The sequence below is a fragment of the Castor canadensis genome, chromosome 6 (genome assembly GCF_047511655.1).
Source record: "Castor canadensis chromosome 6, mCasCan1.hap1v2, whole genome shotgun sequence".
Taxonomy (NCBI): Eukaryota; Metazoa; Chordata; class Mammalia; order Rodentia; family Castoridae; genus Castor; species Castor canadensis.
The window spans coordinates 122302090-122329573 of NC_133391.1; the positions used below are offsets into that span (position 1 = coordinate 122302090).

The 27484-nt window shown below is 40.0% G+C and overlaps 1 protein-coding gene across 17 annotated transcripts in view; it reads right to left on the reverse strand.

Annotated features, from left to right (window-relative positions):
- Mast4 (microtubule associated serine/threonine kinase family member 4) overlaps positions 1–27484 on the reverse strand; it is a 560147-nt gene that overhangs the window by 11758 nt on the left and 520905 nt on the right. For 14 of the 17 annotated variants that reach the window (XM_074077366.1, XM_074077365.1, XM_074077364.1 and 11 more), the window contains 12 exons: positions 26643–26851; positions 25021–25159; positions 23509–23641; positions 22481–22646; positions 20380–20481; positions 15945–16067; positions 15634–15746; positions 13156–13283; positions 12570–12805; positions 7909–8109; positions 5172–5401; positions 4546–4668 (listed from right to left, as the gene is read on the reverse strand). In XM_074077366.1, coding sequence (XP_073933467.1) covers positions 4546–4668; positions 5172–5401; positions 7909–8109; positions 12570–12805; positions 13156–13283; positions 15634–15746; positions 15945–16067; positions 20380–20481; positions 22481–22646; positions 23509–23641; positions 25021–25159; positions 26643–26851 — 1903 coding nt within the window. The remainder of the gene's footprint in view (positions 1–4545; positions 4669–5171; positions 5402–7908; positions 8110–12569; positions 12806–13155; positions 13284–15633; positions 15747–15944; positions 16068–20379; positions 20482–22480; positions 22647–23508; positions 23642–25020; positions 25160–26642; positions 26852–27484) is intronic. The other 3 variants (XM_074077368.1, XM_074077367.1, XM_020165562.2) reach the window with 1 other exon arrangement.

Genomic DNA, 27484 nt, shown 5'->3' on the forward strand with positions numbered 1-27484 from the left:
TTCAGCTTATGGTGTAGGTTTATCCTCAATTAACTTATCTTAATGAATGAGCAACCTCTTAAAGAAAGTCTGTGGCAACTGTTTAAAAAATAACAGCAACAACAGAAATGTAGCCATCCGACTGTTAAATGTTCAACTAATTCACTTTTACTTTAAACTCTTTTCATAATTAGTGTACAGTGGTAGAGAAATTATTTTAAGCTGGCTATACTGACTACAACAGAAGTCAGACTATCCAATTTCTGCTGTCAGTCTGATTGAGTCACTTATCATTTGGCCTGGGTAACTCACGGAGCTCCACTTCCTTTCTCTGCAAAGCACAGATGGGGAACAAATCCTTCCTTCAACCCTGTGGCATGGCTGCCCTGACTTGCACATATTATCACATACACGGAGGCTCCAACCCACTTGCTCACTGTATACCTCACACAGCTGATATCCCTTGACCTTGTATTTACACACCTCTTCACATTGCCTACACTGTCCTGTACCCCTTTTCTATACACTGAATCTCCATCCATCCTGAAGTTCCCTGTGCAGATCCGCACCCCCCAACCAATGTGGTTCTCTGATGCCATTCTTATGCATCCTGGTGGAGAGCCATCTCTTCTTCAGAACCTCTGCCATGTTTACAGTCTACTCCTTATGTTTAACACTTTGACTAGAGCCTGGTATTGCCACTGTTTCTCGCTGTAAGCTTTAGACTAGAAGGCTTTGGTAACTGGTGACTGTGTGTGTGTGCAGCCATGTGCCATAGAAGAGCCCCTGCCTGGGTGAAAGTCATCTTTTCCTTAGAGGCAGATAGGCGTGGCTGCCTTGTTCACTTCTCCCTGTTTTGGGGTTTTTTGCATTTATACAATGGGAACATTTAGATTGACAACATCTGTCTCAGAAGGAATCAGAGGTTCTATGAATTTGAGTAAACACAGCAGAACTTGGGAGGTACCAAGTGCTCTTGCTTCATCAGCTATTATTTTCATGTGTCATTTTTGAGTGGCCCTTGCAGTGCTACACACAAGGCTCTGCACCTATCAGTGGTTCAACTAACACGTGAGGGTGGTAATGATGTTATTTGGTGGTCCTCATTTCAGTGTCTAGAAGCTCCTCAGAGCTTACGGAAATGAAGTTTCTGAAGCAAGTGCTTGTGAAATTTTAGGGCTTCTTTACTGCATTGGGAATTTAAACTAATGTTATGTCAAGAAAGCAACCTGGCTGAATAGAAAGTCCTGGATTACAGAAGTTAAGCCTGGTGGGTTAGCACATGATAAGGTGATGTGGCTGGGTCAGCATGGTCTCTATCCTTAACAAGGGGGTCAAGAAAGATTTCAGTCTATTTATGAAGTTCTTTTAGAATGAATGATGCTGCCTAAAAGCCAAATGAACTTGGTTGTAGCAAAAAAAAAGGTGGGAAGGGATTCAGGTTACCACTGGACTATTGAACTAGATAATCATGAGAGTCTATAATGCCATGGGTCTAGGATGCTGAGTGTCCATTTTGAAGTTGTGCTATGAACCAGGAAATGCTTACTCTGTTCATGGTCTTTTTCTTTTTTTCTTTTTGACAGCACTGGAGTTTGAATTTAGGCCTTGCACTTGCTAGGTGGGTGATCTACCACATAAGTCACACCCCAGCCCATATATTCATAATCTAAAAGACAAATACTATACATGTGTTTCTAAACATATAAATATTGCCCTATGTGATTCCTTTCTGCCTTTTTCTAAGGATGAGATAAGTTGAGTACTTAGCAAGCATAGAACATTGTGGAAACAGCAGGCAAGAACACGAAAATAGAGCTGCCACTCTGATGTTAGGCCCACTGTTGATACTAGTCACTTTCCACTCTTTGTTCAAGAATTGTTGGTTAAATTTGGAAGGGAGCTACATGATTACACAGTTCGTTGAAAAGATAATTAAATCCCTTGTATCCTCTTTGTTTCATTACACTAGTTACTCCTTCTGAGTGCTTCCTTTATGAACCAGAGGCAGGCTCCTCTGCTTGGATGTGTGACAAAGCACATCACGGCTCCAAGGGTGCCAGGGACTCCACTACATCATGCTGAAGCAATTTCAATGACTGCAGCCAGGAATGAAGGCTGTAGGTTGGGGAAGGTGCTCTGTAGCCAGATGAGGCAAAATGTTACACAGAGGACCATCTGATTCTGCTGAGACCTTGCCAGAAACCTTCAAGAGAAATACACAGTCAAATTTCACAGAAGCAGGAAAAAAGGCTTTAAAAGCCAGAATCATATTAAGATGCAAAATAAGTGTATATTCCTCAATATCCATTACAGTTTATTTTCTCTTCTGCTTTTATAGCAGATGTATGATATGTATAAACATATGCTCTGGCAGGAGCTATTTTGCACACAACACAATTCTCTTATAAAAAATATAGAAGGCAAGGTATGTATTACCATTTAAAATCTGTTTAACTTTTTAAAACTCAGGGATGCCAAGCTCCAGTAGGATAAGAGAAACCCAGAACATGGACTAATTCTCCAACACCAACTGTCAGGTTGGCTCCTTTGTCTGTTACCCTTGCGGTCCCTACCAACCAGAAAGATATACATTGGATATAGGAGACAAGAACCCCAACAGTTCTCTGGGCCCTTATTCACAAGGAGTGGCTTGGTGAGGGATCATTGTGAAACCAAGACTACAATGTCAAGTCCTGTGGGTAAAAGCATTTCTTCTTGGCTTTTGTCTTGAGTAGTCTAAAGTCATTTAAGGTGACTTTCACAACCAAGGGATCATGAAATCAGCAGTCTTTCTGTGCCTTCCATTTTTGGTATGCTTGATTGAGACTGTTCCATCTCAGTTGGATAAAGGGCATTATAAGAGACAGACGCTAAATGAAACCAAATGCCTCAGGTCTTATCCATGCAGAGGCTAAAAATGACATTTGCTTTTGCTCAGTAGCCATATGACAGAAGTGTAGGCTAACTCCAGTCATCTTAAGTCTGTTGCTATCAAACTGAATGGCATGTGTACTAAGATATAAATCAACAAACAAAAACAGCAAGGTGATCCTTGTCCTCCCATGGTAACTTTGAGACAGCAAGCAGAGAAGATTCATTCCACAAACTTATTAAGCCCCAGACCCCCATGAGCCCTGAGTATAAGACCCAAGTCTCATTAATGGTGTGATTTAATCAACAATGATAACTTCCTATCTACTATCTCACACTAAACCTTAGGATACACATACTACTGATTTTGGAACTGAGGCCAGACTCCAAATCTTGGGGAAAAAAAATTTGTGTGAGCTGGAGAATGACAAAGAAGGGAGGGAAAAAGTCACTTAACTACATTTTGATTTTGATTTTGAAAGATTTGTTCACCCACTTCCCTGTAGTGCCTTCAAATTCCACTTCAATATCTCTGCCTCTTACCATTCATACAATGTTCTCTCCAAAAGTGTAACAGTTCTCTCTCTGCTAGAGCCTGGGCTAATTAAGTTGTGTTTTATTTTTTCATAAGCATGGTCCATACTTCAGGGCAGAGCAAAAAACATCCCTTAATTCCCATGTCACCAATGTCTACAACGATGGTTAGAGTCACCCTGAATGAACATTATTTAAACCAGCGTATGGATTTATGCTTATATATTTTTATGCTTTGGCTCCCTGAATGGGCAGTGTCTCACATATCTCTTGGCTGGTCATGTCTTACAGAGTCTGAGCACAGGGCTCAAGAAGTAAGAGGATGTTCTTAAACCTGTGGAATTTGTCAAACAATCCTACAAGTAGAGACTGCATTTCTTGTCACAGATAAATTAGCCTTCTTTTCCTGAGAAAGCTTTAAAATCAAATCCATCTATATTTGGATCTCTGACTTTATCATTTTGAGTCAGCAGGTAGCTAAGCAAGTATCTCAAGAGGACTTGTCTGAAAGGATTGATGTGCACACTCTTCTCTTGTCTCTCTCCATTCCTTCTCATGCTTCCTGTGAGCTGAGTCACAGAAAGACAAAACTCAGCTTTCCTTTGAAGTATGACTTGATCCCTAATGAAATTACATATTTGTCTGTGGAGGGGAGGGACACCTAATAATTGCTAGATCCCATTGTTCATTATCAACTATTTTAATCATTTATAGCACATGTGTATATATTTAAGTTCTGTCTTTCAAAGGAACTCTGACTCTTGGAATAAAGCCTTGGATCTGACCTTAGAGTTAAATACTATTTTGTCTCCCTCTACACTAGACTAGAATCTATGGAAAACTCCTGAAGAAAATCACCTTTAGGACAGATGATTCCCAAATGGATTCTACTATGTGAGGTGTATAAACAAAGAGAATTCTTACTGTGTACAATTTAGAATGAGGAACAAAGTTAAATTAGGCAATGAGTATGCAGAACTCAGTGTAAAACCAAAGAATTCATAATAGGCTTGTCTATACATTAAACCTCAGACTACTAAATACCTTTTCAGAGATGAGACTGATTATAGGGACATGCCTCAGAGAAACTTATCTTTTGGTACTAGTTCCTTTGGACAACCTGCTGCTTCTGCATGTCAGACAGAAAGAAGACAATACCTTTAGCAGCAGCTCTATAACTTCAGTGTGGACAAGCCCATGCACTGGTTCCCCGTTGATGTTCGTTATCAGATCTCCAGCCTTCAGTCCTGCTTGGTACGCTGGACTTCCTTCTTCTACATTCTAAAGTCCAAGAGGAAAGTATAAGCAAACTAATGGCACTGCTAATACCTACTGGTTCTTCTGTCAGGATATTCAGAATCAACTTGCAAATGATCCTAAGCTCCTGGTAAGAAATCAAAAAGGCGTAATTCCTGTCCTGCTACTGTTTACAAAAAAATAGGCTAATTCCTATGCTTCCTTTAAAAAATTCAAGTGATTGAGAATGTAATTTTTAAAAACAGACTGGGGGAAGAACAAGAAATGAAAAAGAGAACAAAAACAAGATGATGTCTACCAGCTTGGTATGCAAGAGTGGGCAAACTGGATAGAATTAGGAGAAATTCGTTTTTCCTAAATCCAATTCCACTACATAAAGGGAAACAGCACTAAAAGGAGAATGAAATAGGTCCCAAAAGCCAGCTTACCAGAAAATACATTTGTCATTAACTATGCTTCAGCCAACTGATCCACTATCCAATCTGACTGGGAACGAAAGATAATGAGTATGAGGCTGCCGGTCTTACCCAGACGATGTGGTGCACTGTATAGATGTCGCTGTCTCCCACATACACCCGGATGGCTCGGATGGTGAACCCATAGTTCTTCCCTGAACTGTGGATCACAATGGGCTGGTGGGGACTGGCAGAAGCTGCTGAAGAATCTCTGCTGGGAGAGGAATCTCGTGAAGAAGAAGGGTCCGAGGACAAAGAGTGGGGAGACATCGGACTTCCCAATGGAGAAACAGCAAACATATCTGCAACAAAGAAGCCAACCATCAAAGCCAATCCTGGGCACACAGGCATCCATGCAGCCAGCCCTAACCATGGGAGCCCTGCCAGGATCAGAAACAGAACCAAAAAACAAAGCCACTTGTGTCTAATGGCAAAATAAGGAAGAAATTAGGCAAAAATGCTTATACTGGTACTGGCATGTATTCCAAAACCACCAAGGAAACATAAAAAGTATCTCTATTTTAACTAATTTTTCAATTAATACACTAAAGTTATGATTTCTTAGTTCTCTATACTAATTATAAGACACCAAGATTTGCTACTTTCTGACTATGATATTTTTTATTTCAATTAAATAAATTTATAGATGTAGCTCAAGTATGTCCTCATGAAGAGAAGATTATATATACAATATTAAAAGACATTGGCCTCCAAATCTACACTAAACAATTTAACATGGTTTTTTTCCAAACACACATGGCCAGGAAAACAATGATCAACTTACTAGCTGCTTTTTCATATGCTATTAGACTAGTATTAATTAACAAACTTTAATCAAGAAAACACTAATGTGGTAAGCATTCTATAAAAAAATTACTATGATTACAACTGATTCTCTTCATCAATTAGCTGCAAATATAATAAGGTTTCTTGCAGGATAAGGTAGGTAAGATAGAAAAACTAAATTCATATTCTAATAAAACACTATTTCTACTGTTTTATAAACAAATTGCTATGTTTTGAATGTTTTTGTTCCCCCAAAATTCATAAGCTGAAACCTAACCTCCAAGGTGACAGTATTAAGAGGTAGGGCATTTGGGAGGTGATTATGTCATGAGGGCCCTGCCTCTAATGGGGTTAGTGGTTATAAAAGAGGCCTGAGGGATCCTGCTCACCCCTCTGCAGGTGAGAACATATAGAAATGCCTCTATGAACAAGCCCCCACTAAGACACCAAGGCTTCTGGTGCCTTGATTTTGGATATCCCAGTCTCCAATGCTGTGAACAACAAATTCTGTTGCTTATCAGTTGCCAAGTCTAAGGTATTATGTTATAGCAACCAGAGTAGAAGAAGACACTAGGATACTTTCATAGTTCATGTCACTGTAAACATATTTTAACTGGCCTTGTGAAATTGTGTGTGTGAGAAAAAGCAAAGTAATCTAGAGAGAATGTTGATGTTCAAATGTGAGCCTAGTAAGGACCAGGCTACAGGGTGCCTGGGGTGGGTGAAGACTCACAGGGATGATCCAAGACTTGTACCATCCAAAGAAGACCAAAGCTAAGTGTATCTCTACCAGTGTTCCCTTCTTCTGACTTCATGCGGCATTCTGCTTCTCCTTGCTGGCTACCTTTTGTCTAATCCAAAAGTCCAATGAAGAGAGGTAGACTGGTAGGCAGAGAACCTCGCAACATGTGACAGGAGAGGGGACACACAGATCCAAAGTAAAAAGGCCAGGCCCCAATCCTCTACTCATATATCCCAATTGAATGACTTCCTAATTTTAGCAAGATATGGGCTGTCTGACTGGCTCTCCAAAGTAGACTTGACCACACCAAACTCGCCAAGCAGCTGTACTGGGGCCACTCGTTTGGATTATGAAAGACCATGAAGACAGGGAGATAAGTATCTGCTGCCTGGTGCTAAATGGGATGTCACCCAGAAAAGAAACTACTACAGTGAGCACTACCCCCAAATGAGGATTTGTTTCTATCAAATTTTTTTCTGTGTACAAATAGAAAATTTCAAAAATGTAAAGAATCCCTCTTTTTCATTTATCTGTATTCTTCCAAGTACAAGCCATCTGCAAGATAGGTTAACCCAGTTGCCACCTCCTCTTTCTCGCCATCATTTGAGTGGTGTCAGGGCCATCAGGGTGTCTATCTCATCTCTGTCAGTGGACTTACTAGAGACTTGGTGATTAGTTGAGGCAACAGAACCATAATCAAGCCCAGTTTTCCAAAACAGGGCCTACAATGCTTTGCCTACCAGTAGGAGGAAGCATAGCTCAGTCAACAGGGTTGGGAAAACTTGCAACTTCAATGCATCTGTGATGCTCTGTATCTCCAGAAACGCAAAGCTTACATGTTCTGTGTCTATGTTCTCACTAATTAGCTGAGAAAAACTATACTTAGGTTTCTAACACTGATGTTGTAAATAGTTCTATAAAGTATATAAATGATATATGGTCTACAGAAGAAGAAAAATTATTCTTGAGAGGTAAATTTATCATTTAGCTTGGGGGGAGAAACTAAAAGAGTCTTCAGGGGAATAAACACATTCAGGAAAATCTCATTCCCTGATGCAGAAAGGGAGATGAAACAGACCGCACATGCTCTGTGGGAGCCCCGGAGGGCCTGCAGGGAGAATTCAGGGGTCTGTAGATAAAAGCTCTTAAGAGCCATCCTAGGACACCACCCGTGACTGCTTTAAGCAATCTCACATCTCAACCAGCATTCCACATTGCGGGAGGGAGGAGAGGAGCACATGCACAAGTCACACAATTTCATGCGAGTAGATGTCTCTCTACCTCCTGGGATCATGAGGGACAGAGCACTGGCAGAAAGGGACTTTGTGACTTTCCCCGAGATTTTCTTTTTTTCTGTGCTTTCTAATCGCTGTCGAGCCATGTGAGAAGCGGGTTCATTGGATGGCTTTGTGGAATTATCTGTACTGTCCACACACTCGCTCCGTCCATTTATCTGATCCAAGTGCTCTGAAAAACTGCCAACTGTACAAAGAAGAAGGAATAAACACATTCAGGAAAATCTAGGATAGAAGAGGTAGAGAAGGAAGAGAGAGGAGGAAGGACAAATACTGGGGGCTCACAAGTCCATACGGTGTCAGGTCAACATAAAAACACGTAATTGTTAGAGAAAGGTAACGTGGAGGTGGAGGAGGAAGAGGCAGAAGAGGTGTTTATTCAGGCTTCATTGTCCTTGCACACAGCTTGCTAATTTCTCAGTCAATGATTCCATTTTACTGGAGGAATAAATGACTTTCTACAATCTATATTCCTGAACCTGTGTAGCGATGCATCTCCTCCCCTGTCCCCATGAAAGGCTGTGCTGCATACATGGGTTACCCTAGGGACCCGTGATTACCCATCTCATACCCTAACACTGATGCTCATCATGCGACTAAAAGTTTTGACATGGGACATGATTAAATTGTTGTAGGCTTTCCTCTGCTTCTCATTCTACAGCCTTCCTCAGACACACTTCATAAGCTCAGGTATGTCACTTACAGAACAGAGCAGAAGGTGTCTCTAATTCCACTGATGGTCTATGCCTCCTTTCACTCCAAGTTCCTTGCAAATTTCAAGGGACAAGATATAGTATACTCACCACACTTCTCTCTCTTCATCTCCTGGCTTTTAATCTAGATAATGTGTCATGCTGATCCTCCCCGAAATTATTTTCCATTTCCTCTAAGTCTGTTTTTAATTTCATTAATGCTTCGCATAAGCTGGAGTTGTTTTTATTATTCGGGGAGGTAACAGTACTGAGGTTTGAACTCTGGGCTTCCTGTTTACAAGACAGGTGCTCCTCAGTTTGAGCCATGCCTCCAGACTTTTTTGCTCTGGTTATTTTGGAGACAGCGTCTCACGTTTTGCCCAGACTGTTCTGGACTACAAATTCTCCTCTCTTATGCTTCCTGCTGTCATTGGGATGACAAGTATGTGCCACCATGCCCACCTTTCTTCCTAGTGAGATAGGGTCTCAACTTTTTTTTGCCTGGGCTGGCCTTGAGCCATGATCTTCTGTGTATCTCAGCCTTCCAAGTAGCTAGGATTACAAGCATGAGCCACCAGTGCATAACTCTGGAGTTATTTTTAAGTTAAAAAATGGGGACATTTCCCTCAAGAGAATGGATGTAGAGATGGAGAATGATAAAGGCCGAGGATAAAGAAAGTTCTCAGGTGTGTTGAGTCTCTCAGATGCAAATGGAGCAGCTACCCATCTTAGTTGCTCCTATTCTTTATGCCCCAGGTTATCCTTTTTTTTTTTTTTTTTTTTTTTTTGGCAGCACTGGGGTTTGAACTTAGGGCCTTGTTCTTGATAGACAACTAACTGCTCTATAACTTGAGCCATTCCCCCACCCTTATTTACTTTAGGTTATGTTTCAGATAGGGTCTTGCATTTTTGCCCAGGCTGGCCTCAGACGATCTATGCCTCCCACATTGCTGGGATCCATCTTGCCAGTTTGTTTTCTGAGATGGGGTCTTACTAACTTTTTGCCTGGCCTGGCCTCTAACCGTGATCCTTCCAATCTCTGCTTTCCAAGTAGGTGAGATTACAAGTATGATCCACCAACCCTGGCCTCTATTTTCTTTCTCTTAAAGTCATTGATAATATTTTTTCCATTCAGAAAAGGCAATGATCAACTCATAAATATGTCATAAATTTTAGGTATAAGATAGAAATATAAAGTTTCTGAATTATAGAAGCCTCCTATGCTTAAAAATCATCAACTCTACTATCATCTTAAAATCTACAATCCATGCAGACTATGTAATATCATTATAAATGATCCTTTGAAAGACCATCCATCACATTTTAAAGTGTTGATCACAGGGCATTCTTATTTGATAGAACTAACATTTTAATTACACTGCTCCACATACCACATGACTGTACAGCTCTTGTCTGGCCATGTTTTATGAAGGGGCACTGACCTGGCAGCTCTGGTCTATACTAAGGGAAGCCTGAGAAATGAAAGGGCAGGTGTGGGCACAGCACACTTGCTGTACAGACAGGAAAAGTTTTGTGGACTTCATGGATTGCCCAGCAGGCCAAATGAAAACACATGATCTTAAAGAACATGGCAACTATCCTTTTATTCTTATATGCTAAAACACTCTCACCTATAATATCTCCATTCCATTCCCTTAAAAGAAATGAGTTCTTGATGGAGTTGATCAAAACTGCTTCACTAGTCAAAAATTTCGTCTCCCCAACTTAAGCATACCTTTGGACTAGTTACACACTTCCTTTCTCTTTCTAATTGCATTTGGATGAGATCAATAATGAGAATAAAATGAAAATGAAAAGCTGAATCTCTTTATAGAGAGTAACTGTTGAGTGCATTTAATCACCACACCTGATTTCAAGACTCACTTTTCAAGGATTCAAATACAATGTGGTCATGAAAAAAGAGAAGCAGGTATAAAGTGTACTAAATGCTAAAGTGGTGTGAATGCACAATTTTCTCTTCTCTCCACCATCCCACTTTGCATCTAAACTTGTGCTTCTTTTCTGCCAATGGTGGATAATGTCACCTTAATATTCTCTAAATGTCAAGAGTTCCTTCTTTTTGATGGTAGAGCAGTATAAAAATCAACAAATTTAATTTTACTACAGTCATGGTTTTCAGGTTCCCTAATTACCCTTGGCTATAAGTAAATCAGCTCATCTCTCTATTCTGTATAGCCCCCAAGGTCTTTGATTATTTTTATTGTGCATATCGGGGAGAAAGAGAGAGAAAGGTGGTTGGAATCTATTAATCAAAATGCAGGATGTGAGGGCGATCTGGCTGCGACATCTGTCACCCCATTGATCGCCAGGGTTGATTCGGCTGATCTGGCTGGCTAGGCGGGTGTCCCCTTCCTCCCTCACCGCTCCATGTGCGTCCCTCCCGAAGCTGCGCGCTCGGTCGAAGAGGACGACCATCCCCGATAGAGGAGGACCGTTCTTCGGTCAAGGGTATACGAGTAGCTGCGCTCCCCTGCTAGAACCTCCAAACAAGCTCTCAAAATGCATAGCAGGACTCAGGCAGATATGTTTTAATTATAAAGCAATCAATCAAATGTTTAGATACTACTTCCCTTCTTTCACCCCCTTACCTTTCTGATAGTGAGTAGGATGAAGATACTAAGAGAGAGTAAACAACTCACCATATTAAGGACAAGTTTTTAAATGGAGGTGAAAATATTCACCTCCAGATGGGGACCTTTGTAACCAGTAATATAAAATATACTGAGATATCTACATTTGGTCTGAGTACCAAGATGACCTAAAAATGGCCAGGAATCTGAGAGGCTACTTCTACATTTCTATTCTCTTTGTTTTATAATTAGAATAAGTGGAATTATCCAATGTTGAAAGAGAAGTGAGGTGAAGGAGAAGAAAAGAAAATCTAACATTTTTCTCCATGATCAGCTATAAGCATAAGTAAAACTCCATAGAACCAAACTTTTTCTTGAGGCTGAAATAAATCTAGTCTGGGAAGTTGTTGTTGTTTTAAGTGATTATAAAAAAATCTTATACTGTGAATATTTAGCTAGTTTTTAAAAGGCTGATGAAAAATGTTAGAAGCATTATGGTTATCAATATAGCATATTGAATATGACTTAGTGAAAACATTACAACCATAACCCTGTCCATTTAATTTTTGAAATTTATATAGAGCACACTGCTCTATAGAAGGATATGTTGTAAAGAAAATTTTTATAAACCAAAAGATATTTTAAATATACCTCAAAGGCACGCTCTCATGGAAGTCCAGAAGTATCTTTTGTGGACAGTGGAGTTATTTCCCATAAGATAAGATACCAACTGAAAGTGCATCAGTATTTCTGACTCACCTCTCCCTCCCAGTCCAAGATGCAGCAGAAGCTGTGCTGTGAGCCTCACCACATGAGTGTCTTGCTGGGCTCAATGTGAGTCCAAGTGGGCAGGGATGAGTTGTTTAGTACAACATGACCTCTCAACAGAAGCCAACAGCATCCAGGTCAGTGCTGTTGTACCTTGGAGTGACTTGAGACATTTTTTAGTATAATTTTGATGATTTGGATATTTAATATTGTCCCTTACTCTGAACTCTGAGTTGGATGAAACCCTACAAGATTTATCTTTGCATTAACAGCTGAGAGCAAGTTCCATTAGCAAGTTATTACTAACACCAGAGGATCCCACTGAAGCCAGCTGTGGAAGCCAAGGCTGGGTCAAGGTGAGATGAAAGCCAGAACAGTTTAGTATATGGCCCTGCACCAAGGAGGGGCTGAGACAGCTGATCTGTGTTCTTAGGAGTTTGTTCCTCATCCCCAGAAGAGGGGGTATGGAAGGAAGGCATATAGAGTATGAAACACCCATCATCATCACCTGGCCAGGCCAGCCCTGGGACTTGGACCACTTAGAACCACTTTTCAGTGTGGTTCCTGAGGGTGGCGGGCAGTGTCCAGCAGCTTACCTGAGAGGGTGGAGCTGCTGATGGTACTGGCCGGGGTGGTGACCTCAGGCTCCTCCTGAGTACACTCTTCAGGAGGAAGAACTGGCTTTTCAGGCTCCTCTCGGGGGTCTCCAGGGCAGGAGGTGGCTTCATCTTGCTCCCGCTCTGTTGAAATGGCCAGTTTGGGAAGCAGGCCAGAACTGAGTTTATGCCTGTTGCTTTCAGTATCTGAAGAGTTGGATGTCGATAACTGTTGTCTTAATTAAAAACAAAAACAAAGTCATATATCTACACTAGGAAACTGTGCTAAAGGCAAATGTTGGGGACAAGCAAGTACAAACTGAACTTGGCTAAGCCTAACCACAACATGTCCAGTGTGATGGTTATTAAGTGTGGTACCCAGGCAGGCAGCATCAGCATGACCAGGAACTCACATTCTCAAGACCGGTGCCAGGTCTATTAGAATGGAGTCACTGCAGGAAGGTCCAGCATTGGCGTTTTAACAACCTCCCCCCTCCCTGTGGTGATTCTGATGGTTGCCACAGCTTGGGAATCACTGTCTTAATGACTGCTGCTTATGAGAGTACTTGGGAGGCATCTCACATACACTTCAGAATATTCCGAACTCCAGCTTAATGTTTCTGTGGATGGCAGAGTTGTGCTTTTGGTTTTGTCCCCAGAGTCTTCTTTTTCTTCTCCTGAATTCTGAGTTATTCGATCTATACTGCTGAAAACCTGGAAGGCAAATAATCAGTGCTTAGTAATATCTTCTAGAAGAAGCTTGTCAGATAAAACCCAAGTCCTGGAAGAAAGGAAAAAACCTGAGAATTTACTAACATGTTAACTGGAACTAGATATTCAGAAAGTACTGGTACCGGTCCCAAGGAGACCATCGTTGAAAAAAATCCGAGCATGCCCAGGATACATAAGTTCAAGGCTGTACTGTGGACGCTCGATTCATTTTCCCTGTACACTGCCCGACTTCTGCTAAAGACATGCCACCTTTCCACAACTCTCACATTTTCACTTTATCACTTCAAGTAAGCACATTCACTTTAACCTTGCTGTTTACCTCCCCATTTTGTTTTGGGGAGGTATGTTTTCTCAAAATTTCGGTCAGGGAAACATTGGGCACACAACAATTTAAACACAGTGATGATAACGTGGGACTGACTGAGAGCTTCTTTGTACTGACTGAGCTTTGTAGTGCACATGTGAGAATTTAGTTTTGATATTTATTTATTTAACCATGCTTATTCAAAACCATATGTAATAAGTCCATGAATAGGGCAGTTTACTGAACTTGAACCCTGAGATGAAGGGTTTGTGTGTGCGTTTTGGAGTGGGAAGATAAGAATTCATATTCCACACACACACCTTTTTTCACCGTGTCTCTTGGACTTTGTATCTGTAAACAGAATCCATAGATGCATTGGGACTTCTCAGCCTCAGGATCAATGCACATCTTAGATTACTTTTTAACCATGAGGCTAATAAGAAAAAGAAAATAACACAGAAAGAAGGTACAATAGCCACCAGTCATGGGTAGGAAGGAGAGAAATGAACTGAAATTTAGAGCAAAAAAAGAATAAATGGTCTGTTTCAAGTTTTGGGTGGGAAAGTTGGTGGGGAGAAGGCAGGGTTGTGTTATACACTTGGTTGTAAGAGCCAGACAAACTTGTTTGGCTTACAGATCACATACAGAGTCAAGCAGCTCCTGATGTTGATTCTGGATTTCTAGCAGGAGACCAGAGTTTAGGAAACAGGAGGTTTCAACCCATTTCTGAATCCCCACTGTTTCATAGGAAAGATGGGAGATTAAACAGGGGCACTGAGTGCCCAGTGCTGGAAGTGGGCTCCCTTGCCTTGCTCAGCTACTTGCTGCTCTCATGGGACGGCCCTTAGACAGCCTACAATCTACCAGGATGAGAAAGAAAAGATTAGGCTGAAGAGCAGGAGACAGGAAAAATGAACTTTCCAAAGCAAAGAAGGAAGCAGTGTTTGGGTGAGCTTTGGGGCCCAGAGTACAGGTTCTCTAAGTGCTGATTTATGTTTGCAAAGCTTTTGTCCTGGCTCCCAGACAGACTTGCTACCACTTTCTGTAGGGAACTCTCTACCTTTACATCATTCCTACAAATAGAGAAGGTAGCACTGGCCAATTTGCAGATGCACTCTGGGTAATCACTTAGAAAAACCTACAGAGCATTTTAAAATCATGCAATGCTATAGAAAAGCTAAACAATAGTCATGTAAAATGTCATGGCAACAGAAAATATGTAGCAACTGAGAATAGTAAAAAGGAGGTATGATGCCCTGTGGATTTATTTCCATTTTTCTTGGGCCCTACCCTGCCTCAACACTATCAATTTTCTTAGTGTTTTTTTTTTTTTAATCTCACCACAAATTCATAAAAAGGCATTTTTCTCAAGCATTGATTTTATTATCTTCTACCATTTCCAAAATTCTAGGTTGGCTTCCTACTGCTTTTTCAATGTAACTTAATTTCCAACTAAATACTTTCTTTTGGGAGGCAAGGACAGAAGAATCACAAGTTTGAGGCCAGCCTGGACCACATAGCAAGACCCTGTCTCAAAAATAACAATAAAAATAACACTTTGTCATCCCATAGTCAATTATCCCCAATCACGTTGTCTTCTGTCAAGGGCTGAGCATTCTCCTTGTGTTGTTTTGTGTGGCTCCACATACAATGAAGCTCACATTCTTCTTTATAAGAGGAAAGAAAAGAGGGGAGACCACTATAGCCTGCCTCTTAGCTAGCCGAGGGGATCCATGAGCAAGTTCATCAGATAAATGGCTATCACAAGGACATGACTACGATGCAAGTCTATGCCTCCAAAGGGAAAACAAATAAAATTTAAAAAGGAATTTTAATTTGTGGAGAGAAAGATACTTCTACCATAGGGTGGGGACTAGTAATTATCAGGATGATGGGGCTGTTTTTCTTACATAAAAATCAGTTTTTAAGCAAAGGAGAGCTCCCACAAAGGGTAGGCGGTTTTATAATCCAGTACAGCTTCTGAGGGTACCAGCAACTGGTCCATGAGAGACTCTCCCAGACACTCACTTTTGAAAACCTGTGAGAGCACGAGGAAAACTGCCTGATTTCCACGGTGAAGTCTTCATCATTTGTGTCATCTTCTTCCTCAGTTTCCATGTGATGATATTTCTCTGACCGAGCTGCAGAGAAATGTTGGGGAACAGTTCCAATTACTCAGGGTTTTGGCTTTTAATTTAGATATTTTAATTATGAGTTCCTGCATCAAAGCAACATTATGTTTGAGAACGTGTAGGTATGAGATTGGAAAGCTCAAACTTGGATGATTTTTTTTATGAAGCAAAGGCCAACAGTTGTCTTATGTCAGATAACGCACGTACTATCAAAATAACTTGTGTCATCCTCCGATTCCAGTTGGGGAATAAATTCTGCCTTCTGTCTCAGCAAACTGTTCCAGTCTAAAGATCGGAAGAACCGATGCTGCTTGACTTCATATGCACCACCTGGAAGGGCAGGGAGTAGAGGCAGAGAAAGAGGGTAAGTTAGCCTTCAAGCAAAGATAAGCATTGGGTCTTAAGAATGACTCTTTTTTTCTTTTTTTAATCTATCTGCAGAGAAATAAAATAAAGTCATGGAAATCATAATTTTCTGCACTAAAACTCAAAAATTTTTCTCATAATTTATCAGCAGGAGATCTGATTTTGCTAGTAGTAGTTGCTAAGGTACAGCTTCTCGTTTGTTAATTTTTCCATGACTTCCTCCATTTTTCAAAGGTTAACGATGCAGCCACTTAAAATCATATTATGCTGAACCTGGGGATGTGGACTTATGTTGGCCCAAAGCCGACTCACTCATTACAAACCCAGAAAAATTCTAACAAGGTGCAAAATGTGTTCACAGCAATATTTCCTCTGGAGGTAAGGATAATAATGATAAATTTTTCCTAAATACTATAAAATGGTTACTAGTCAATTTTATTGGATTGCTCATTAGCATATGTAGGAATTAGATTCTGTGGCTTAGATTCTTAAGTAAGGAACTGACAGACCTATTTGATAGATTTATAGTACATCCAAATTCAAATCAATCTCAGCTCCTAAATTGAAGCTTCTTTTTGCCAAATCAGCATAATAGCTCAATTTGGTGAGATGTTTTTTAATTCAGTTCTTGATTTTAAAGAGTGATTTTGAAGGGCAGGTCTCATTAAAAATATTAACACCACACCCCATATAAAGAGAAGAAGGTGCACATTTTAAAATCATAGCACGACATAAAAATCATAGCACTAGAACCAGGCCTCCACCCAGCCACCAGCACACATACTGTTGATGAGAGACATAACAAAGAACAGATTCTGAAAACCACTAGGAAGAGAGATTACTCAAAAGACTAATCCCAGGGTCTAATCAGCCTCCCTGCTAGGATAGCTCCTCTACCTGGAATGCCAATGCTTCTCTCACACAGTTGTTACCCAGCTCTCAGCCTGTCCTCTGTGGGATACAAAAGGAACAGGATGGGAAATGCAAGTGAGATGGAAAATGGGTTGAGGATTGTGTTTGGAGAAAGGTGCTGTCCTTTGGCTCTGTCCCCATTGGGTCCCACTAGCACAAGGCACAGTTTTGTCTCTAGACAAAGAGCAAAGTGAGGGAAATCACGCCGAAGAGGGGAGAATGGATTCTTCTTTTTAAGCCCATTGGATTAGAACATTTCTCCTGGATTCTATCAGGTATTTCCCACAATATTGTTTTCTAGCATAACACTGAAGTCTGAGGTGCATCACAACAGTGGTATCATTAGCTTCTATGATTTGTGGGCCAACTGTATGCCAAGTATTGCAATAGGTGCTGAGACGTCTTATTTTCTTTAATTAAATCATTGAATCTATTTATATGGGAAAACTAAGGAAAAGCAATATAAAGATACTAAGAAGGTAAGGATGAGAGGGCTAAACTGAGGTAGAAACATCCAGCCTTGGTGCCAGTCACCCTCCCCCACAAAGCGCAGGCGTGCTCCATCTCTGCATCAGTTTGCAATGGAGTCACATTTGCCAAGACTGGGTAACTGTGCCCTACACCTGACTGTTTCACAGCACCTGCATACATCCCACTCCAGTCCACAGTACAATTTGGCTCTCATCTACCACAATCAATGTCCCCAGCACAGCTGCCAGCATCATTTCTTCTAATGCTCTTTCACTTGGGGGAGTGGGATATGAAGGCCAAGAGCGTTTCAATGTTTCCCTATCCACCTCCTTCACCATGCTGACTGAGATCCAGAGTCAAGCCCTGATGAGTGGCTATGACACACAACTCTGGACTCTTCACCAAGCCATGAGGTAAGCACTTCAACTTTACCCAGAGAAGCAACTGCTCCAAAGCCAGGGCTCGCCAGGCACATCCAGACCACAACTCCACCCTGTCTTCCCACATTGTCCTCCCTGTGGACAATGATAAATGGGTCCTCCTGGAAGAGTCTCAGCCCGCTGAGAATGTAGCTCACATTTCTCACCCTTTGGCCTTCGGGCCCCACGGAGAAGCTGGTTATCAGTGGGGGTCCTATTTCTCATGCACTTATGGACAGATGAGGAAGAAAAGAATTAAAGGGATAAACTGAGAGGGAGCTGACCTCTGGGTTAAAGCATAGGTGATGGCATTAAGGGATAAATGCAAATCACTTATGCAAAGATAGCTCTACTGTGAGAATTCAGCACAGAGGGAAAGAAAGGGAAGCGGATTGTTCTGAGCTCCTTTTATACACTAGGTGCAAGCACTTAGATACCTTCATGATTTTGTTTTGTATGTAGCAGGGATTGAACCCAGGGGTCTTGTGCATGCGAGGCAAGTACTCAACCATTTGGCCACCCTCCCAGCCCTTTGGGTTTGTATTTTGTTTTTGAGATAGACTCTAGCTAACTTTCCCTAGGCTGGCCTGGAACTCACAATCTTCCTGCCTCTGCCTCTGGAATAGCAGGGATTATAGCACATACCACCATGCCCAGCTCTTCTCTTCATGAACATTTTTGCATTTATTCCTCACAATAATCCTGTCACGTGTGTGTGTGTGTGTGTGTGTGTGTGTGTGTGTGTACATATAATATGTTATCCATTTCCATAGACTAGGAAGCTGAGACTAAGGGCAAGGAAGAAACTGCTCAAGATCTCACAGCTGGTACATGGTGGCAGTCACATCTGAGTTGCTCTAAGGTCCAATGGGCCAGGCTGCCACTCAACTCTCTACAAGTTCAACAGTTTAGTTCAAGTAGGACAAGGTCCAAAATTGCAAGCTATGTTTTGGCACTAACATTCTCCTCGAGTTTTCTGTCTTTTCATGGAAGATTCTTAAACATCCATTATGCTCTTCACACCCTTTTTCTCAGCTTCTCTAGTCTCTTGGGCAAATGTGCATTCACACATTTTCACGGTGCATTATTTTCCTCACTAAATATGCATTAAATACTAAATGCTGTCATTGGAAGCAGCATGGCAGGCCTGCAGGAGCCCCAGCCTCATTCTCCGAGGCCCTTCTGGAACCTGTCACATTGGACCTGCCTGTTTGGCAATCACTCCTTGACAATGCTAAGAGCTTGGGCAGGGTCTTTTAAATGTCTCTTTTGAGCTTCTGCTAGGGGATTTGTTCCTCAAGCTGTCAAAGCTGAAAAGACTGAAAGTAGCAGTCAATGAGAAAACGTGCACAGATGACTTGCAGCATATGTACACGTAACTGGAATATGCTGACCACCATCACAGCCCTGTCTTGTTAAGTCAAGCCCAATCAAGAATCCAAGCAGTCCTGGAGGAGGGGAAGGGAAAGAATACCAAGTGGAAAAACTCTCCAAGTGACACTTCATCAGCAGAGGGCTGGAAACTTTTGAGCCTCCTTTGGAAAGGGTGTGCCCAGCCAAACATATTTTTAGTTAGACCTTGAGAGGCCCTTTTTCTGAATCAGATGAACAGGATGTCTAAGTGGATACCAATGCCACTGCTTCTCATTTTTAGCTCCATGGAGTAAAAAAAATTCACCCTTAAAACTCTGCCACATAAACAACCATGACACAAATTCTTCGACAGCTACTCTTATCTATTGATCAAGAAGCAGATGTGACTGCAGGCCACAGAGGGTGGAAAAATGAGAAGTTTGCTCATCTCTTCAGGCAAGTGGAGAAGCAAATAGAGTGGGAAGAAATATAAAGCACTTAGTTGAAGGAGTTCAGTTGGGTGGAAGGTAGGGGTATGACCACCATGTGGTATCTCATATGTCCAAAGGGAATCCAGTAAATCCTTAATCTTGAAGGGCAGTGGTGCTTAATTCTCTTTCTTGGGTCATGGAACCAATCACTGTGATAGGCCAGCATGATTCAGCCTCCAGGTCTTCCATTACTAGTTATTAGTTCAAGTACTGATAACCCATTTCAAAGCCTGTGGATAATAATCTGCTGGTCGAATCTTTATGGAATATATTAAAACCAACAAAAAAAGAGCTCCACATATTTGATTCTTTGTTTCAAGTTATTTAAGATGCATGTTTTTCAGGACAGAAGAGTTTCATGTACCCTTGAGATTCATTTATTGAAGTAAATTAATAATTTCTGCTTTGCAAAACACAAAAACAAACAATAACTAACACTCCTAGTGTCTACTACACTGCTCTGAATCGAAAAAAAAAAAAAACCCAAATACTATTGCTAGAATGTGTTGTAGTTATGCCCTATATCAACCAACAGATGTTGCCTACACAAAAGCAAAACACAAAGCCTCAGATTGTTCCAGAAGACATTTTTTTCTGGAATACTGGCAAATCACATGCGTGTGCTCTAACCTGTTCCCAGCCTCTCCAGGGGATTCTGCCGAAGCAGCAAGGTAATCAGATCCTGGGCATCTGGTGGTGGAGCCTCATCCTTTTCAGGCCAGTTGATTTCATCTAGAAGGAAGAAAAGTAGTTTATAACTTTGCTGCTCAAAGGGTGGTCCAGGTCCCCACAGCATGGACATCACCTGGCCATGTGTTAGAAAGGAAGAATCTCAGACCTCCTGAACCACATCTGCATTTTTGATCTTCCGTTGTCTCCTATGCACAACCAAGTTTGAGCAGTATTATTTTACAACACACCAAACAACAACTGTCTACTACAAGGTATTGAGAGAACATTTTAATAAGCAGCATCTTTCCCTTTTTTTGTTTTTTTTTTAAGTTGGTTTTGATGGGGTCTTATGAACTTTTTGCCCAGTCTGGCCTGGAATCACGAGCTTCCTGATCTCTGCCTCCTGAAGCTAGGATTATAGCTGTGAGCCACCATACTGGGCCTATCTATACTTTTTAAATTTTGGAGCTGAAAGTTATCTTTAATGTGGTTGGGCTTCACTCACTTTTTACATTCATTTTTCTATAGTCACCCCTCCTGGTTATTAAGAGGATTTAATGTAATAGAAACTAAACACCTGCATTTCAGGTGTCCACCCCTTAAGGATCATCTAAGAGTGATATTTTTCTTTCTTACTATCCACAACAAGAATTTGGTCATGGCCATAGAGTCCCTCAGCTTCAGGAAGCAAAAAGTTATTCTTCAAACAAAAAAAATACTAATAATTATTTGTGGAGAAAAAGGAGATGCCAAAATGCTAAGACTAAAGACGAAAAGAAATACCCAAAGTAATCATAGTAATGGGAGTATTTAAAATCTGTCATAAATATTAGAATATGTTCTCACTCTAGAAGAGTTTGCCTGAAGATAGGTGTGTGTGCTTATGTATATGGAAATGCAATAAAAACATGAGTTATTTCTATGCGTGCCTGCCTCTAGCTTCCTCTGCTGCAGTTTAAATCTGATTTGGAAAATAAAACATGAATATGCATCAGAGCCGTAAGGCATTGAGAACAAAGCCAGCATTTGCTGCTTGTGTTAATTAAACAGTTGATTCCCCTTGCCATTCAGGCCCTTGGTATGTCAGAAAACAGCCTAGTTATAAATCCATAAAGAGCTCAGATATTGTATAAAGGGGTTACATACTGCAGGCAACTCACAAATCTACTTTGTTAAAGTTTACAAATATGCCTGGCTTGCAAAGTCAATGTCAGAAAATGCAAAGTGAATTTTTCCCCTATTCCCAGGGCTGGCCCATGTGAGCATAGTCCAGAATAGACCAGAGGTGGATGGAGATGTCAGCAATGTCTGACAAACTTTCAGGAAGAGAAGCGTTTTTCATCTATGCTTTGAGGAAGTTTCTAAAATCAGTAGGTAGGGTGGTGATGGATCCTATTTAATTATCATTTAGCTTTGCCACAAGCTGCATAACAATAGTTAGGGTCAGCTTGCAGGTTAAGATCTAAAGGTTATTGAATTTTAAATGAAAGATGAACAGCTGTTACAGAAATAACATTACACCATAACAACTACCAATGAAATCATTAACAATCTGTGGATTCAATTTGCTTCCTTCCCATTCTCATTATTTATTATTTGGTAGACATTTGTTTTAGGTTTTATTACATTTTTGTTAATTTCTTCATTGTGCCATTAGCCATTTTTCCCATTTATATAAATGTTACCCACATTAACCTTTTCTTCCCTGGTGCAATTTTCCTATTATGGAAAGGAAGACTGGACGACAATTAAGTCATTTGTAAATCCCACACCAATTTCTTTTACGAAAAATAGTACACGATAAAAGTTGGATACATCGCCAGCACATTTCCAAACTCAATGTTAACAAAACTTTCTCAGATCAATTTTCAACACACATTGCTCTCTTGAGATTGTGAAAGTCAGTTATGTGCTATGATGAGTGAGTTCTTTTAATTTGTTGGCTCAACTGTTTGATAAAGGTTAACACTTTAGTTGCAAAAACTGTGACACCGAACAGATTTACATATAAGAACTGCTTCCCAACAGTGGCTTAAAGATAACTCCTGGTGATACTTACCACTGATGACTTGTCCAAATAGCTCTTCTGGAGTATCCCCAAAGAATGGCACACATCCAACCAGAAATTCATAGAGGATAATCCCCATGGCCCACCAGTCTACCGGCTTCCCATAGCCCTGTCTCAGAATCACTTCGGGGGCAATATATTCAGGTGTGCCACAGACCTAAAAAATGATTGCAATATTAGAATAATTGTACTATTAGACATGAATTAAAATATACAAAATGACTAAATACCAATTATTTTGCCTACAGAGCACCTGCTCAACTACATGGAACTATGGGCAAAGACCTTAAGAATAGCAACTGTAAGAATCTATAAGACCAAGGCAAATTATCACTTCAACACCAAAGAGGAGAACTTTACAATTCTGCTTGAATGTTAAACTGTGGGTAATGTTTAGTTTCAAATTGAGAATATGGCTCTCTTTGGAAATTTTACAATATTAAAGCCATTTGTAATCCATAAATTTAAAATAATATTGCATTTTTTAGTCTGTCACTATTGGAGATAGTTTTATTATTTATATGAGCAAACTGCTCCTCGCCATGGTTATATCCCAAAGTCAGGATAGTTGAGATGTTTACCTTAAGTAACTTTACAATGAACAGATTGTGGCACATGGTAATGAGGCATGCTTAAAGGGAAATGGGCCATGGCTCGGATTTCAGTGCCCGTGACTGTACAATGCATCATAAGTTTCACAAGTACTCTACTGAGACTCCTGAATTCCTTACAAAAACAGTTTTCCATTTGTCTCTCTCATACTCTCACTTGTGTGCAATTAGATCGTTCATCTTGCTAATAGACCATAATGCTGGGAGAGGATGGTGGAGGGAGTGGACAGTTCAAAGAGGCCCAGAGAGACAAATGGGAGCAATTTGCACTTTATTAAATGTAAGGCTTATACAGACATCTAAACCACTCGTCCTAATGTGAAGATGGCCTACACAAGTTGATTGTGAATTTCATTGGCTACACCATACTTTGTATTTCTCTGTAAAGTGGAACAAGACCAAGCTTACCTGTTTATCCAGGAACTCTCGGGCATCCTTCTCAATATGACCCTCATAAAGGTTGGTAGTCATGCTCATTAGTCCCACCTTAGATAATCCAAAATCTGTCAGCTTTATGTGCCCCATGGAGGTGACCAACAGGCTGTGAAGCAGAAGGACACAGGAACAACAATCACTTATGTATTTTAGGTTCCCCTTTCCCCCCATCAATTTGTAAGACTATTAAATAGACTGGTACCAGCTTTATTACAAAACCTAGCCTGGAAAGAGAAAAAGTCACACAAAGATGACAAGTACTTGCATCTAGTAGCTAAGGGTAATTTATGAGGAAGGGCCACAAATCATTGTTGTAGCACACGTATAGTATCTTTTCACCAAACCCCAAAGCTCTTAGAAAACTGCAGTGTGGAACTGGGACTCTTTCCATTTTCAGATGGAGAAAATAGAAAGGGCTAACATGTCATATGACAGGAACTAGGAGAAGGAACCCATCTGTGATTCAAATGAGACAGAAAGAACTTGGACCAAAAAATGTAGTATTGTTTCACATTTCAACTTTAAGATCTAACTTAAATGTCTATCCACAAAGAAAAAAAAAAAAACAACTTGCATTTCTCATATATGAAAAGACTTTGCATTTGAATATATTTTAAATGTTTCATTGTTAAGTCAAAAAATTAAAATTAAATATCATATATAGTATTGAATTGATTAAAAAATTTAAAGGAATAGAATAGAAGAAAGCTACTGGAAGGAAATATGACAAAATTCTAATAGTTGCCTTTGGTAATATAAGGATAAAAGTGGTATTTTTCCCTGTGCTTTCCAAATTTTCTGAAATGAGCATGATCAATTTTATCATGAATTTTCCACATGCTTAAAGTTTTGTCTTTTTTTTATGGTACTGGGGGTTTGAACTCTGGACCTCACATTTCCTAAGCAGGTGCTCTACCACTTGAGCCACTCCACAAGCCCTCACTTAAAGCTTTTATGTACTAACATGTAATGTTTTTAGGGACATCTCATAAGAGACAACACAAGATATTTAATAAATGGGATCAATATGAAGAGCCAGTTATATCTGAATTTCAAATCAGATACCACCATGAACTCCATGTAAATTAAAAACAAACAAAGTATGATTAAATAGAATATAATATCAAGCATATCATATTGAGATAGGGAAGGATTTATCTAAGTATCATAGCAAATGCAAAAACTATCCAGAAAGCAGCTAGCAGTATTCCATATTGCTACTCAAAAGTTAACTACATTAAAAAGAAACTTTAAAAGTTGTCTTCAGAATCATTTTTCTTCTATTTCTCATAAGTTCCTCTTACAAGCTGATAGCCTTTATAGAATTATATAAAATTACCATGTACATTATTAAAATAACTCATTTTGGGCATAATAGGAGATTCTTTTAATTGTGCAAATAGCATTAAGAGAAAACATTTCATAGACATAAGAAAACATTTGGTATTGTGTGAAAGAATGCATATGCTTCACTAGTATACATACTTATCTGGTTTCAAATCCCTGTGTACAATTCCATAATTATGCAGATATTCCAAGGCCAAGACTGTCTCAGCAAAGTACATCCTGGCCATGTCAACAGGAAGAGGACCCATGTTTTTCATTAAGGTGGCACAGTCTCCCCCTGTAAAACACAGGAGAAAGATTCAGCAGGTACAGTGTCAGCTCGGATTAATGAAGACCATTAAGTTTAGAACACAGAATTTCAGATCAGAGCCATATTCATAAATATATCATATTCTTAAGTGGAGATTATGCTAAGTAGTCAGTCATGTTTCTAATTAAGACATGGATAAAACCTGTTCATAACAGAACAGGTTTGGCTCTGAAGTGAAACTATTTCAAAGAACCAGTGCTAAAGTTCTAGGATGATGGCAACAATTTAAAATATGTCAATATAAAACATGAATCCTGGAATTAGACTGCCTGCGTCTGAATTCTAAAGTCTGAGTTCTGTCTCTTAAAGGCAGAACTCATAGGCAAACAAGTCTTGGTCACCTTAGTTGCTTTGGCTGCGACATCGGAACAGTAATATATCCTCATTCATAGGATTATTCTGAGTATTAATTGAGACAATCCATGTAAACAATTTAGGATATAGTCTACCACATACCAAACGTGATAAATGTTACTTGTTGCTAAAATGACCACCACAATGGTTAGGGGAAAAAAAGTATTGGTGTGGAAAAAGAACAATGGGTGAAAATCAGCGAGCTATGCTTTTGTCTCCTATCTACCACTCAATGTCCTGTAAGCCTTTCTTTCTCAGACTTCAGTTCACTCATCTGCAGAATGAAAAACTTCCAAATCTGTTTTACAGTTTTGGAATTCTGTTCCACAGCTAAAACTGAATGCTTTGAAATGTGTTTTGACCTTTGCTGATCTATTTATTTTATTAACTATATGTCAACAAGTCATGACCACTCAGCTTCAGAAATCAAATACAACAAAGATGAAAATATGATTACTTAGATCAATTTAAAGACCACAAACCACTTTGAAACAAAAAAAGAAAAACTAGGCATGGTGGTATGTACTGAAATCCCAGTACTTAGAAGGATGTGGCAGGAAGATTTCAAGTTTGAGGCCAGCCTGGGCTACATAGGCAGACCCTGTCTACAAAAGAAAAGAAAAACACAAACACAAAACAAAATCCTAAAAATCAGGAAGACTGGCTGGATTTTCACAAATGTTTTTCCTTTCTCCTAATTAATTTTTAATTTCATATGATAGACTGTAAAAGATATATTTTAAATCATTTTTAAAGGAGACCACTTATAATGAACAATTTTTATGATACACGATAAAAATTGGTAGGAAAAATCCTATCACCTATAGTATAACTTTAATGACCAAGTGAGAGGAGGCAGTTATTATTAAAGAAAAACAACCTTTTCCCAAATAGCACTGATTTTCCCTCTGTAATAGGCCCTTTAGCAGCAATTATCTGAAGATAATGACTGGGAATACAACCATCTCATTGCCTGGTCTCAGTTCCTACATGGACATAGCTGTTATATGGCACAAACACAGACAGCTTTAATAAATGAATGAGTGAGGATTTCTGGACACAGGTGCTATGTTCTCTGGGTCTTAGGCTCATTTACCTTCTACATATTCCATGACCATACACAAGTGGCGCCTCGTTTCAAAGGAGCAATACATGCTGACAACAAAGGGGTTTTCTGCAAAAGTCAGGATGTCCCTTTCCACAAAGGCCTGCTGGATCTGGTTCCGAAGGATGAGGTTCTGTTTATTAATCTTCTTCATGGCAAACCTCTGTCGGGATTCTTTATGCCGAACGAAGTAGACTGCCCTGAAAAGGAGCACAAGTATAGGGGTTCATAGGAAGAGAGAAGGTAAGGATGTTTGGGGGATGTAGTAAACCATGTGATCATCAAGATTTCTTAAGTTCACGTGGCAGCTGCAACTCAATTCACGCAAGCTATGCTGGCAACTAGAAACATCCTATTCCAGGCAAAAAATCTTTTGAATAAATTGATTTTTAAAAAAATTTTTTCAATAAAGGTCATGCATGAGGCACCGAATTCATCTTCACTGCTGAAGAAAGGAGACAGATAGTCCCCAGAGTGTTTTCCAAAAGCTAGCTGATGTTTTCAGTTTTTCCACAAACAAAATAAAATTCAATATGTAAGTCAGAACTGGGAAGAATTAACAAAATTACATACAGAGCATGAACTAGATCCTTTCTAGCATTAGACATATGTTAGGTACTCTTTCTTGACTAAAGCAATAATTTTCTAAATGATACCCTGGGGATGTACAAAAGGACCACAGCTTCTTTTGAGTATCTGATTTCCAATCGAGAGTAATTTACTTCCCATGAAATTTTCAGATAAATGAGAAGTGTGTAAGGGGTTATATGAGACCATTCTGCAACAAGAAGTAGCAAATTTCCTCACTACAGACCCGGCATGTGCTCCCTGTG